The 16339-nt window shown below is 63.2% G+C and overlaps 1 protein-coding gene across 1 annotated transcript; it reads right to left on the reverse strand.

The window, feature by feature from the left end:
* Positions 1–381: 381 nt before the first annotated feature.
* LOC121292523 (proto-oncogene c-Fos-like) lies at positions 382–15510 on the reverse strand. The gene is made up of 4 exons (XM_041214612.1): positions 15287–15510; positions 11265–11450; positions 2513–2620; positions 382–950 (listed from the first exon to the last, which is right to left on the reverse strand). The coding sequence occupies exons 1-4, from the start codon at positions 15422–15424 to the stop codon at positions 477–479; spliced, it is 906 nt and encodes a 301-aa protein (XP_041070546.1). The 5' UTR covers positions 15425–15510; the 3' UTR covers positions 382–476.
* Between the last annotated feature and the right edge of the window lie 829 nt (positions 15511–16339).

Genomic DNA, 16339 nt, shown 5'->3' on the forward strand with positions numbered 1-16339 from the left:
ACCAGCGTGTGATCAGATCATTTTATTGATGTTAGCACAAGGCAAACACTTGGAATATAACACATGAAAAATAGAAAAAATAAATATTTCTATAAATAAATTAAACCGTTTTCATGGAAAACTGATGTTAATATTAGACCACTGGACACGATGAAGAGCAGGGTACATATCGTTAAAAAATAAACTTTTACAATAAATAATTTGATATATTACAGTAACACCATATTGCAACATACAGTTGGTCAGACTAAACCGATCTGGTGAAGACTCGAGCACCATAACTCCAGCTGCAGGTTAATAAGTGGAGGAATCAGATCTTTAGGATTCTCTTCCCCCCACCCCAGAGAGAGAGGGGGTAGAGGTGGTGGGGGGGGGGAGGAGGAGGTGGGGTGGGGGGGGGGTTGTTGACAGCCCTTTGCCCTCCCAGACAGACGCATGCAGTGCCGGGGATGAGAAAGTGTCTGTGCCAGGACTGCCTACAAGGCCAGTAACGTGGGGGAGTTGAGGGAGTCCGACGAATGTTCACTGCCGCTTCCTGGGTGGATGATGGAGCCGCAGCCAGAAATCTCCGGGTAGCTGAAAGCGAAGGAGGACGAATAGGATCCGCTGGGGGTCTCAGGCAGGACAGGTGTACATAAAGGCTCACAGTCGGCAGGCAGCGAGGAATAGAGGGGCTCCCAGTCAGCCAGGCCGATTAAATCCACATCAGGCACCGACCTCCCCGAGTCCAGGCTGCTCACGAAGTCGGGGGCCGGGGCCGGGGGGGTTGCAGCCGCTTCCGAGTGGACAGTCTGGGTGCTGGCGGTGGGGAGGCTCTGGGCTTCTGGCTCTGGGACCCTGCACACGGGCCGGTGAGCGGCCAAAATAAATTCCAGTTTCTCTTTCTCCTTCAGGAGATCCGCAATCTCCGTCTCCAGAACCGATTTCTCTCCCTCCAACTTCTCTGTCTCCTGTGGGGAACAAACCGGAGTGAGACCAGCCGCACAGAGTGACCCCCATCCCCATGTCCCTGTCCAGCCGGAGTGAGACCAGCCGCACAGAGTGACCCCCATCCCCATGTCCCTGTCCAGCCGGAGTGAGACCAGCCGCACAGAGTGACCCCCATCCCCATGTCCCTGTCCAGCCGGAGTGAGACCAGCCGCACAAAGTGACCCCCATCCCCATGTCCAGCCGGAGTGAGACCAGCCGCACAGAGTGACCCCCATCCCCATGTCCCTGTCCAGCCGGAGTGAGACCAGCCGCACAGAGTGACCCCCATCCCCATGTCCAGCCGGAGTGAGACCAGCCGCACAGAGTGACCCCCATCCCCATGTCCAGCCGGAGTGAGACCAGCCGCAAAGAGTGACCCCAATCCCCATGTCCAGCCGGAGTGAGACCAGCCGCACAGAGTGACCCCCATCCCCATGTCCCTGTCCAGCCGGAGTGAGACCAGCCGCACAGAGTGACCCCCATCCCCATCCCCATGAACCCAATCCCCATGTCCAGCTGGAGTGAGACCAGCCGCACAGAGTGACCCCAATCCCCATGTCCAGCCGGAGTGAGACCAGCCGCACAGAGTGACCCCCATCCCCATGTCCAGCCGGAGTGAGACCAGCCGCACAGAGTGACCCCCATCCCCATGTCCCTGTCCAGCCGGAGTGAGACCAGCCGCACAGAGTGACCCCCATCCCCATGTCCCTGTCCAGCCGGAGTGAGACCAGCCGCACAGAGTGACCCCCATCCCCATGTCCCTGTCCAGCCGGAGTGAGACCAGCCGCACAGAGTGACCCCCATCCCCATGTCCCTGTCCAGCCGGAGTGAGACCAGCCGCACAGAGTGACCCCCATCCCCATGTCCCTGTCCAGCCGGAGTGAGACCAGCCGCACAAAGTGACCCCCATCCCCATGTCCAGCCGGAGTGAGACCAGCCGCACAGAGTGACCCCCATCCCCATGTCCCTGTCCAGCCGGAGTGAGACCAGCCGCACAGAGTGACCCCCATCCCCATGTCCAGCCGGAGTGAGACCAGCCGCACAGAGTGACCCCCATCCCCATGTCCAGCCGGAGTGAGACCAGCCGCAAAGAGTGACCCCAATCCCCATGTCCAGCCGGAGTGAGACCAGCCGCACAGAGTGACCCCCATCCCCATGTCCCTGTCCAGCCGGAGTGAGACCAGCCGCACAGAGTGACCCCCATCCCCATCCCCATGAACCCAATCCCCATGTCCAGCTGGAGTGAGACCAGCCGCACAGAGTGACCCCAATCCCCATGTCCAGCCGGAGTGAGACCAGCCGCACAGAGTGACCCCCATCCCCATGTCCAGCCGGAGTGAGACCAGCCGCACAGAGTGACCCCCATCCCCATGTCCCTGTCCAGCCGGAGTGAGACCAGCCGCACAGAGTGACCCCCATCCCCATGTCCCTGTCCAGCCGGAGTGAGACCAGCCGCACAGAGTGACCCCCATCCCCATCCCTGTCCAGCCCCCAAATCCCCCCTCACCCCCACCCCCCCGCGGAACCCCCAGGACACACTCACCGTTTGCAGGCTATCGGTCAGCTCCCTCCTCCTGTTGCGACATTTGGCTGCGGCTAGTTTGTTCCGCTCCCTCCGGACCTTCCGCTTCTCCTCATCCTCAGGACTTAGCTGGGAACCAACAGGGACAGTTAGAGACCCCAGTGTGGCAGAGCCCGGCAAATACACCCCCCCAAACCCACACACACACCACCCCCCCCAAACCCACACACACACCACCCCCCCCAAACCAACACACACACCACCCCCCCCAAACCAACACACACACCACCCCCCCCAAACCAACACACACACCACCCCCCCCAAACCAACACACACACCACCCCCCCCCAAACCAACACACACACCACCCCCCCCAAACCCACACACACACCACCCCCCCCAAACCCACACACACACCACCCCCCCCAAACCCACACACACACCACCCCCCCCAAACCCACACACACACCACCCCCCCCAAACCCACACACACACCACCCCCCCCAAACCCACACACACACCACCCCCCCCAAACCCACACACACACCACCCCCCCCAAACCCACACACACACCACCCCCCCCAAACCCACACACACACCACCCCCCCCAAACCCACACACACACCACCCCCCCCAAACCCACACACACACCACCCCCCCCAAACCCACACACACACCACCCCCCCCAAACCCACACACACACCACCCCCCCCAAACCCACACACACACCACCCCCCCCCAAACCCACACACACACCACCCCCCCCAAACCCACACACACACCACCCCCCCCAAACCCACACACACACCACCCCCCCCAAACCCACACACACACCACCCCCCCCAAACCAACACACACATCACCCCCCCCAAACCCACACACACACCACCCCCCCCAAACCAACACACACACCACCCCCCCCAAACCCACACACACACCACCCCCCCCAAACCCACACACACACCACCCCCCCCAAACCAACACACACACCACCCCCCCCAAACCAACACACACACCACCCCCCCCAAACCAACACACACACCACCCCCCCCAAACCAACACACACACCACCCCCCCCAAACCAACACACACACCACCCCCCCCCAAACCAACACACACACCACCCCCCCCAAACCAACACACACACCACCCCCCCCAAACCCACACACACACCACCCCCCCCAAACCCACACACACACCACCCCCCCCAAACCCACACACACACCACCCCCCCAAACCCACACACACACCACCCCCCCCAAACCCACACACACACCACCCCCCCCAAACCCACACACACACCACCCCCCCCAAACCCACACACACACCACCCCCCCCAAACCCACACACACACCACCCCCCCCAAACCCACACACACACCACCCCCCCCAAACCCACACACACACCACCCCCCCCAAACCCACACACACCACCCCCCCCAAACCCACACACACCACCCCCCCCAAACCCACACACACCACCCCCCCCCAAACCCACACACACCACCCCCCCCAAACCCACACACACCACCCCCCCCAAACCCACACACACCACCCCCCCCCAAACCAACACACACACCACCCCCCCCAAACCCACACACACCACCCCCCCCAAACCCACACACACACCACCCCCCCCAAACCCACACACACACCACCCCCCCCAAACCCACACACACCACCCCCCCCAAACCCACACACACACCACCCCCCCCAAACCAACACACACACCACCCCCCCCAAACCCACACACACACCACCCCCCCCAAACCCACACACACACCACCCCCCCCAAACCAACACACACACCACCCCCCCCAAACCAACACACACACCACCCCCCCCAAACCCACACACACACCACCCCCCCCAAACCCACACACACACCACCCCCCCCAAACCCACACACACACCACCCCCCCCAAACCCACACACACACCACCCCCCCCAAACCCACACACACACCACCCCCCCCAAACCCACACACACACCACCCCCCCCAAACCCACACACACACCACCCCCCCCAAACCCACACACACCACCCCCCCCAAACCAACACACACACCACCCCCCCCAAACCAACACACACACCACCCCCCCCAAACCCACACACACACCACCCCCCCCAAACCCACACACACACCACCCCCCCCAACAAACACACACACACCACCCCCCCCAAACCCACACACACACCACCCCCCCCAAACCAACACACACACCACCCCCCCCAAACCCACACACACCACCCCCCCCAAACCCACACACACACCACCCCCCCCAAACCCACACACACACCACCCCCCCCAAACCCACACACACACCACCCCCCCCAAACCCACACACACCACCCCCCCCAAACCAACACACACCACCCCCCCCCCCAACAAACACACACACCACCCCCCCCAAACACACACACACACCACCCCCCCCAAACCAACACACACACCACCCCCCCCAAACCCACACACACACCACCCCCCCCAAACCAACACACACACCACCCCCCCCAAACCAACACACACACACCACCCCCCCCAAACCCACACACCACCCCCCCCAAACCAACACACACACACCACCCCCCCCAAACCCACACACCACCCCCCCCCCAACACACACACACACCACCCCCCCCCAAACCAACACACACACCACCCCCCCCAAACCCACACACACACCACCCCCCCCAAACCAACACACACACCACCCCCCCCAAACCAACACACACACACCACCCCCCCCAAACCCACACACCACCCCCCCCAAACCAACACACACACACCACCCCCCCCAAACCCACACACCACCCCCCCCAAACCAACACACACACCACCCCCCCCAAACCAACACACACACCACCCCCCCCAAACCAACACACACACCACCCCCCCCAAACCAACACACACACCACCCCCCCCCAAACCAACACACACACCACCCCCCCCAAACCAACACACACACCACCCCCCCCAAACCCACACACACACCACCCCCCCCAAACCCACACACACACCACCCCCCCCAAACCCACACACACACCACCCCCCCCAAACCCACACACACACCACCCCCCCCAAACCCACACACACACCACCCCCCCCAAACCAACACACACACCACCCCCCCCAAACCAACACACACACCACCCCCCCAAAACCAACACACACCACCCCCCCCAAACCAACACACACACCACCCCCCCCAAACCCACACACACACCACCCCCCCCAAACCAACACACACACCACCACCCCCAAACCAACACACACACCACCCCCCCCAAACCAACACACACACCACCCCCCCCAAACCAACACACACACCACCCCCCCCAAACCAACACACACACCACCCCCCCCAAACCAACACACACACCACCCCCCCCAAACCCACACACACACCACCCCCCCCAAACCCACACACACACCACCCCCCCCAAACCCACACACACACCACCCCCCCCAAACCCACACACACACCACCCCCCCCAAACCCACACACACACCACCCCCCCCAAACCCACACACACACCACCCCCCCCAAACCCACACACACACCACCCCCCCCAAACCCACACACACACCACCCCCCCCAAACCCACACACACACCACCCCCCCCAAACCCACACACACCACCCCCCCCAAACCCACACACACCACCCCCCCCCAAACCCACACACACCACCCCCCCCAAACCCACACACACCACCCCCCCCAAACCCACACACACCACCCCCCCCCAAACCCACACACACCACCCCCCCCAAACCAACACACACACCACCCCCCCCCAAACCCACACACACCACCCCCCCCAAACCCACACACACACCACCCCCCCCAAACCCACACACACACCACCCCCCCCAAACCCACACACACACCACCCCCCCCAAACCCACACACACCACCCCCCCCAAACCCACACACACACCACCCCCCCCAAACCAACACACACACCACCCCCCCCAAACCAACACACACACCACCCCCCCCAAACCCACACACACACCACCCCCCCCAAACCAACACACACACCACCCCCCCCAAACCAACACACACACCACCCCCCCCAAACCCACACACACACCACCCCCCCCAAACCCACACACACACCACCCCCCCCAAACCCACACACACACCACCCCCCCCAAACCCACACACACACCACCCCCCCCAAACCCACACACACACCACCCCCCCCAAACCCACACACACACCACCCCCCCCAAACCCACACACACCACCCCCCCCAAACCAACACACACACCACCCCCCCCAAACCAACACACACACCACCCCCCCCAAACCCACACACACACCACCCCCCCCAACAAACACACACACACCACCCCCCCCAAACCCACACACACACCACCCCCCCCAAACCCACACACACACCACCCCCCCCAAAACCCACACACACACCACCCCCCCCAAACCCACACACACACCACCCCCCCCAAACCCACACACACACCACCCCCCCCAAACCCACACACACCACCCCCCCCAAACCAACACACACCACCCCCCCCCCAACAAACACACACACCACCCCCCCCAAACACACACACACACCACCCCCCCCAAACCAACACACACACCACCCCCCCCAAACCAACACACACACCACCCCCCCCAAACCCACACACACACCACCCCCCCCAAACCAACACACACACCACCCCCCCCAAACCAACACACACACACCACCCCCCCCAAACCCACACACACACCACCCCCCCCAAACCAACACACACACCACCCCCCCCCAAACCCACACACACACCACCCCCCCCAAACCCACACACACACCACCCCCCCCAAACCCACACACACACCACCCCCCCCAAACCAACACACACACCACCCCCCCAAACCCACACACACACCACCCCCCCCAAACCCACACACACACCACCCCCCCCAAACCAACACACACACCACCCCCCCCAAACCAACACACACACCACCCCCCCCAAACCCACACACACACCACCCCCCCCAAACCCACACACACACCACCCCCCCCAAACCCACACACACCACCCCCCCCAAACCACACACACACACCACCCCCCCCAAACCAACACACACACCACCCCCCCCAAACCAACACACACACCACCCCCCCCAAACCCACACACACACCACCCTCCCCCAAACCAACACACACACCACCCCCCCCAAACCAACACACACACCACCCCCCCCAAACCCACACACACACCACCCCCCCCAAACCCACACACACACCACCCCCCCCCAAACCCACACACACACCACCCCCCCCAAACCCACACACACACCACCCCCCCCCAAACCCACACACACACCACCCCCACCAAACCCACACACACACCACCCCCCCCAAACCCACACACACACCACCCCCCCCAAACCCACACACACCACCCCCCCCAAACCAACACACACACCACCCCCCCCCAAACCAACACACACACCACCCCCCCCAAACCCACACACACACCACCCCCCCCAAACCCACACACACACCACCCCCCCCAACAAACACACACACACCACCCCCCCCAAACCCACACACACACCACCCCCCCCCAAACCAACACACACACCACCCCCCCCAAACCCACACACACCACCCCCCCCAAACCCACACACACACCACCCCCCCCAAACCCACACACACACCACCCCCCCCAAACCCACACACACACCACCCCCCCCCAAACCCACACACACCACCCCCCCCAAACCAACACACACCACCCCCCCCCCAACAAACACACACACCACCCCCCCCAAACACACACACACACCACCCCCCCCAAACCAACACACACACCACCCCCCCCAAACCCACACACACACCACCCCCCCCAAACCAACACACACACCACCCCCCCCAAACCAACACACACACACCACCCCCCCCAAACCCACACACCACCCCCCCCAAACCAACACACACACACCACCCCCCCCAAACCCACACACCACCCCCCCCCAACACACACACACACCACCCCCCCCAAACCAACACACACACCACCCCCCCCAAACCCACACACACACCACCCCCCCCAAACCAACACACACACCACCCCCCCCAAACCAACACACACACACCACCCCCCCCAAACCCACACACCACCCCCCCCAAACCAACACACACACACCACCCCCCCCAAACCCACACACCACCCCCCCCAAACCAACACACACACCACCCCCCCCAAACCAACACACACACCACCCCCCCCAAACCAACACACACACCACCCCCCCCAAACCAACACACACACCACCCCCCCCAAACCAACACACACACCACCCCCCCCAAACCCACACACACACCACCCCCCCCAAACCCACACACACACCACCCCCCCCAAACCCACACACACACCACCCCCCCCAAACCCACACACACACCACCCCCCCCAAACCCACACACACACCACCCCCCCCAAACCAACACACACACCACCCCCCCCAAACCAACACACACACCACCCCCCCAAAACCAACACACACCACCCCCCCCAAACCAACACACACACCACCCCCCCCCAAACCCACACACACACCACCCCCCCCAAACCAACACACACACCACCACCCCCAAACCAACACACACACCACCCCCCCCAAACCAACACACACACCACCCCCCCCAAACCAACACACACACCACCCCCCCCAAACCAACACACACACCACCCCCCCCAAACCAACACACACACCACCCCCCCCAAACCAACACACACACCACCCCCCCCAAACCCACACACACACCACCCCCCCCAAACCCACACACACACCACCCCCCCCAAACCCACACACACACCACCCCCCCCAAACCCACACACACACCACCCCCCCCAAACCCACACACACACCACCCCCCCCAAACCCACACACACACCACCCCCCCCAAACCCACACACACACCACCCCCCCCAAACCCACACACACACCACCCCCCCCAAACCCACACACACACCACCCCCCCCAAACCCACACACACCACCCCCCCCAAACCCACACACACCACCCCCCCCAAACCCACACACACCACCCCCCCCCAAACCCACACACACCACCCCCCCCAAACCACACACACACCACCCCCCCCAAACCCACACACACCACCCCCCCCAAACCCACACACACACCACCCCCCCCAAACCAACACACACACCACCCCCCCCAAACCACACACACACCACCCCCCCCAAACCCACACACACACCACCCCCCCCAAACCCACACACACACCACCCCCCCCAAACCCACACACACACCACCCCCCCCAAACCCACACACACCACCCCCCCCAAACCCACACACACACCACCCCCCCCAAACCCAACACACACACCACCCCCCCCAAACCAACACACACACCACCCCCCCCAAACCCACACACACACCACCCCCCCCAAACCCACACACACACCACCCCCCCCAAACCCACACACACACCACCCCCCCCCAAACCCACACACACCACCCCCCCCAAACCCACACACACACCACCCCCCCCAAACCAACACACACACCACCCCCCCCAAACCCACACACACACCACCCCCCCCAACAAACACACACACACCACCCCCCCCAAACCCACACACACACCACCCCCCCCAAACCCACACACACACCACCCCCCCCAAACCCACACACACACCACCCCCCCCAAACCCACACACACACCACCCCCCCCAAACCCACACACACACCACCCCCCCCAAACCCACACACACCACCCCCCCCAAACCAACACACACACCACCCCCCCCAACAAACACACACACCACCCCCCCCAAACACACACACACACCACCCCCCCCAAACCAACACACACACCACCCCCCCCAAACCAACACACACACCACCCCCCCCAAACCCACACACACACCACCCCCCCCAAACCAACACACACACCACCCCCCCCAAACCAACACACACACACCACCCCCCCCAAACCCACACACACACCACCCCCCCCAAACCAACACACACACCACCCCCCCCAAACCCACACACACACCACCCCCCCCAAACCCACACACACACCACCCCCCCCAAACCCACACACACACCACCCCCCCCAAACCCACACACACACCACCCCCCCCAAACCCACACACACACCACCCCCCCCAAACCACACACACACCACCCCCCCCAAACCCACACACACACCACCCCCCCCAAACCCACACACACACCACCCCCCCCAAACCCACACACACACCACCCCCCCCAAACCCACACACACACCACCCCCCCCCAAACCCACACACACACCACCCCCCCCAAACCCACACACACACCACCCCCCCCAAACCCACACACACACCACCCCCCCCAAACCCACACACACACCACCCCCCCCAAACCCACACACACCACCCCCCCCAAACCCACACACACACCACCCCCCCCAAACCCACACACACACCACCCCCCCCAAACCCACACACACACCACCCCCCCCAAACCCACACACACACCACCCCCCCCAAACCCACACACACACCACCCCCCCCAAACCCACACACACACCACCCCCCCCAAACCCACACACACACCACCCCCCCCAAACCCACACACACACCACCCCCCCCAAACCCACACACACACCACCCCCCCCAAACCCACACACACACCACCCCCCCCAAACCCACACACCACCCCCCCCCCCCCCCAACAAACACACACACACCACCCCCCCCCCAACAAACACACCGTCCCTCACCCGAGACTCACTTGTTCAAATTTGCCCCTCCGGCCGGAGTGTTTGTTGACGGTGGCCCGGGACTGGGGGTAGGGGCTGTAGGGGTGACTCCGGCTCATTGAGGACAGGCCGGTTGGCTGCACCATCCATTGGAGCTCCCGGCGGCTGCTCAGGGCGGTCAGGGTGGGGACGAAGGAGCTGCAGCGGTCCGAGATTTCCTGAAGTGGGGGAAAGAAAGAAATTAACACACATCCCGACCCCCACAACCCGCAAATCACACCCCCCCCCACAGCCCGACCCCCCCAACCCGCAAATCACACCCCCCCCCCCACAACCCGACCCCCCCAACCCGCAAATCACACCCCCCCCCCACAACCCGCAAATCACACCCCCCCCCCACAACCCGCAAATCACACCCCCCCCCACAACCCGCAAATCACACCCCCCCCCCACAACCCGACCCCCACAACCCGCAAATCACACCCCCCCCCCCACAACCCGACCCCCCCAACCCGCAAATCACACCCCCCCCCACAACCCGCAAATCACACCCCCCCCCCACAACCCGCAAATCACACCCCCCCCCCATAACCTGCAAATCACACCCCCCCCCCACAACCCGCAAATCACACCCCCCCCCCACAACCCGCAAATCACACCCCCCCCCCATAACCTGCAAATCACACCCCCCCCCCATAACCTGCAAATCACACCCCCCCCCCACAGCCCGACCCCCACAACCCGCAAATCACACCCCCCCCCCACAACCCGACCCCCCCAACCCGCAAATCACACCCCCCCCCCCACAACCCGACCCCCCCAACCCGCAAATCACACCCCCCCCCCACAACCCGACCCCCCCAACCCGCAAATCACACCCCCCCCCCACAACCCGACCCCCCCAACCCGCAAATCACACCCCCCCCCACAACCCGCAAATCACACCCCCCCCCCACAACCCGCAAATCACACCCCCCCCCCCACAACCCGACCCCCCCAACCCGCAAATCACACCCCCCCCCACAACCCGCAAATCACACCCCCCCCCATAACCTGCAAATCACACCCCCCCCCCACAACCCGCAAATCACACCCCCCCCCATAACCTGCAAATCACACCCCCCCCCACAACCCGCAAATCACACCCCCCCCCATAACCTGCAAATCACACCCCCCCCCACAACCCGACCCCCACAACCCGCAAATCACACCCCCCCCCCATAACCTGCAAATCACACCCCCCCCCACAACCCGACCCCCACAACCCGCAAATCACACCCCCCCCCACAACCCGCAAATCACACCCCCCCCCCCCACAGCCCAACCCCCCCAACCCGCAAATCACACCCCCCCCCCCACAACCCGCAAATCACACCCCCCCCCCCAACCCGCAAATCACAACCCCCCCCCCACAACCCGCAAACCCCCCCCCCCCCCCACAACCCGACCCCCCCAACCCGCAAATCACACCCCCCCCCCCACAACCCGACCCCCCCAACCCGCAAATCACACCCCCCCCCCACAACCCGACCCCCACAACCCGCAAATCACACCCCCCCCCCACAACCCGACCCCCCCAACCCGCAAATCACACCCCCCCCCACAACCCGCAAATCACACCCCCCCCCCACAACCCGCAAATCACACCCCCCCCCCCACAACCCGACCCCCCCAACCCGCAAATCACACCCCCCCCCACAACCCGCAAATCACACCCCCCCCCCATAACCTGCAAATCACACCCCCCCCCCCATAACCTGCAAATCACACCCCCCCCCACAACCCGACCCCCACAACCCGCAAATCACACCCCCCCCCATAACCTGCAAATCACACCCCCCCCCACAACCCGACCCCCACAACCCGCAAATCACACCCCCCCCCACAACCCGCAAATCACACCCCCCCCCCACAGCCCAACCCCCCCAACCCGCAAATCACACCCCCCCCCCCCACAACCCGCAAATCACACCCCCCCCCCAACCCGCAAATCACACCCCCCCCCATAACCTGCAAATCACACCCCCCCCCATAACCTGCAAATCACACCCCCCCCCACAGCCCGACCCCCCCAACCCGCAAATCACACCCCCCCCCCCACAACCCGCAAATCACACCCCCCCCCACAGCCCGACCCCCCCAACCCGCAAATCACACCCCCCCCACAGCCCGACCCCCCCAACCCGCAAATCACACCCCCCCCCACAGCCCGACGCCCCCAACCCGCAAATCACACCCCCCCCCACAGCCCGACCCCCCCAACCCGCAAATCACACCCCCCCCCACAGCCCGACCCCCCCAACCCGCAAATCACACCCCCCCCATAACCTGCAAATCACACCCCCCCCCATAACCTGCAAATCACACCCCCCCCCCATAACCTGCAAATCACACCCCCCCCCATAACCTGCAAATCACACCCCCCCCCATAACCTGCAAATCACACCCCCCCCATAACCTGCAAATCACACCCCCCCCCATAACCTGCAAATCACACCCACCCCCATAACCTGCAAATCACACCCCCCCCCATAACCTGCAAATCACACCCCCCCCCATAACCTGCAAATCACACCCCCCCCCATAACCTGCAAATCACAGCCCCCCCCACAGCCCGACCCCCATAACCTGCAAAGCACACCCCCCCCACAACCTGCGAATCACACCCCCCCCCGCCACAACCTGCAAATCACACCCCCCCCCCGCCACAACCTGCAAATCACACCCCCCCCCGCCACAACCTGCAAATCACACCCCCCCCGCCACAACCTGCAAATCACACCCCCCCCCCGCCACAACCTGCAAATCACACCCCCCCCGCCACAACCTGCAAATCACACCCCCCCCCGCCACAACCTGCGAATCACACCCCCCCCGCCACAACCTGCAAATCACACCCCCCCCCGCCACAACCTGCAAATCACACCCCCCCCCATAACCTGCAAATCACACCCCCCCCCCATAACCTGCAAATCACAGCCCCCCCCACAGCCCGACCCCCATAACCTGCAAATCACACCCCCCCCACAACCTGCAAATCACACCCCCCCCGCCACAACCTGCAAATCACACCCCCCCCGCCACAACCTGCAAATCACACCCCCCCCGCCACAACCTGCAAATCACACCCCCCCCGCCACAACCTGCAAATCACACCCCCCCCCGCCACAACCTGCAAATCACACCCCCCCCCATAACCTGCAAATCACACCCCCCCCCATAACCTGCAAATCACACCCCCCCCCATAACCTGCAAATCACACCCCCCCCCATAACCTGCAAATCACACCCCCCCCCCATAACCTGCAAATCACACCCCCCCCCATAACCTGCAAATCACACCCCCCCCCCATAACCTGCAAATCACAGCCCCCCCCACAGCCCGACCCCCATAACCTGCAAATCACACCCCCCCCACAACCTGCGAATCACACCCCCCCCCGCCACAACCTGCAAATCACACCCCCCCCGCCACAACCTGCAAATCACACCCCCCCCGCCACAACCTGCAAATCACACCCCCCCCCGCCACAACCTGCAAATCACACCCCCCCCCGCCACAACCTGCAAATCACACCCCCCCCCCGCCACAACCTGCAAATCACACCCCCCCCCGCCACAACCTGCAAATCACACCCCCCCCCCGCCACAACCTGCAAATCACACCCCCCCCGCCACAACCTGCAAATCACACCCCCCCCCCACAGCCCGACCCCCATAACCTGCAAATCACACCCCCCCCCCCGGGTAGGTGAGTGATTTTATGAATGGAGCGCGCGTCACGGCGCGGGACCCAGGTTATTAATAAACCCACTCTGATTGGTCCAGAGCGAACGCGTCAGCAGCTCCCCAGACGTCACGCTTTACGCAAAGGCGCGTTTGGATTCTCCGTGAATGGAGCAAAAAATTATCAATGAACCGGGTTGGGGGGGGGGGGGGGGCGTGTTGGTTACTACCCCCTCCCCGGGGCCGTTCGCCACCTCTCCCCGGTACTATCCATCTCTCTCCCCGGGGCCATTCGCCCCCTCTCCCCGGTACTATCCCTCTCTCTTACCGGGGCGCTGCTGTTGCTGGCCGGGCTGCCCAGGCTGGAGAAGGAATCAGCGGGTGAATAATAATGTGGATCCCCCATGGAGGGGGAGTTACTGCAGCGAGAAACCGAATCGTAATCGGTGCCGAAAGGCTGGAACATGGTGCAGGCAATCCGGGGTCACTCCGGCTTCAGTCCACCTCTCGGTGCTCACTCCGGGTTCTGTCTGTCTCACTCCGGGTTCTGTCTGTCTCCGGGTTCTGTCTGTCTCACTCCGGGTTCTGTCTGTCTCCGGGTTCTGTCTGTCTCACTCCGGGTTCTGTCTGTCTCCGGGTTCTGTGTGTGTCTCTCTCTCTCTCTCTCTCTCTCTCTCTCTCACTCCGGCTCTCTCTCAATCCGAATTATGTGTCTGACTCGGACTCTGCGATCTCCGCCTTTTATCCAGGTCGGGGGCGGTGACGCAGTTTGGATTCTGCCACCAGGTCCGGGGGTGGAGGGAGGGAGAGTCTGGGTCACACCGAGATCAGAGAGATCAGAGCGACAGGACTTGGAGCAGCTGAGACAGAGAGCCGGACAAAACCGGGATCCCGCTCCCGACATCACTCTCTAGCTCCGTTACCCCGGGATCTGCCCCCTCTTCTCAGTCTGGAACCCGCTGGACACCCCCCGCCACCTTGGTAGAGTCCGGCACCGGGAACCCGATGACGTAGATGTCCTTATTTGGAATGAGAGCCGCTCCGAGTCCGGGAACCAGGAGGAAGGGTGGACCCGGAGCCAAAACAGAGACAAACACAGAGACAAACACTCAGCAAGATCCCACACTGACAGGGGGCAGGGTGAATCCGGCACAGGAAGATCCCATCGTGACAGGGGACAAGGTGAACCCAGAGCCAAACAAATCCACACAAAAACGCACACAGCAAGATCCCACACTGACAGCTCTGGCCAGGCCAACCGAGCACCATTAAAAATAAACTCACCAACAAAGCGGATGCATGGTGAAGCTGCAGCATAAGCAGAGAGAAACCGTGTCCGTCACATCAATATTCACTTTGGCTCCGAATTGCACCAAGTGCT

The sequence above is a fragment of the Carcharodon carcharias genome, chromosome 20 (genome assembly GCF_017639515.1).
Source record: "Carcharodon carcharias isolate sCarCar2 chromosome 20, sCarCar2.pri, whole genome shotgun sequence".
Classification (NCBI taxonomy): domain Eukaryota; kingdom Metazoa; phylum Chordata; class Chondrichthyes; order Lamniformes; family Lamnidae; genus Carcharodon; species Carcharodon carcharias.

What these genes read in the sequence shown, in the direction of transcription:
- LOC121292523 (XM_041214612.1), bottom strand. Translation starts at nt 15,424, where the DNA reads ATGTTCCAGCCTTTCGGCACCGATTACGATTCGGTTTCTCGCTGCAGT. An exon ending in GGAGGGGCAAATTTGAACAA is followed by an intron (nt 2,621 to 11,264) that starts GTGAGTCTCGGG and finishes GTTGGTTCCCAG; the next exon opens with CTAAGTCCTGAGGATGAGGA. An exon ending in TGACCGATAGCCTGCAAACG is followed by an intron (nt 951 to 2,512) that starts GTGAGTGTGTCC and finishes TGTTCCCCACAG; the next exon opens with GAGACAGAGAAGTTGGAGGG.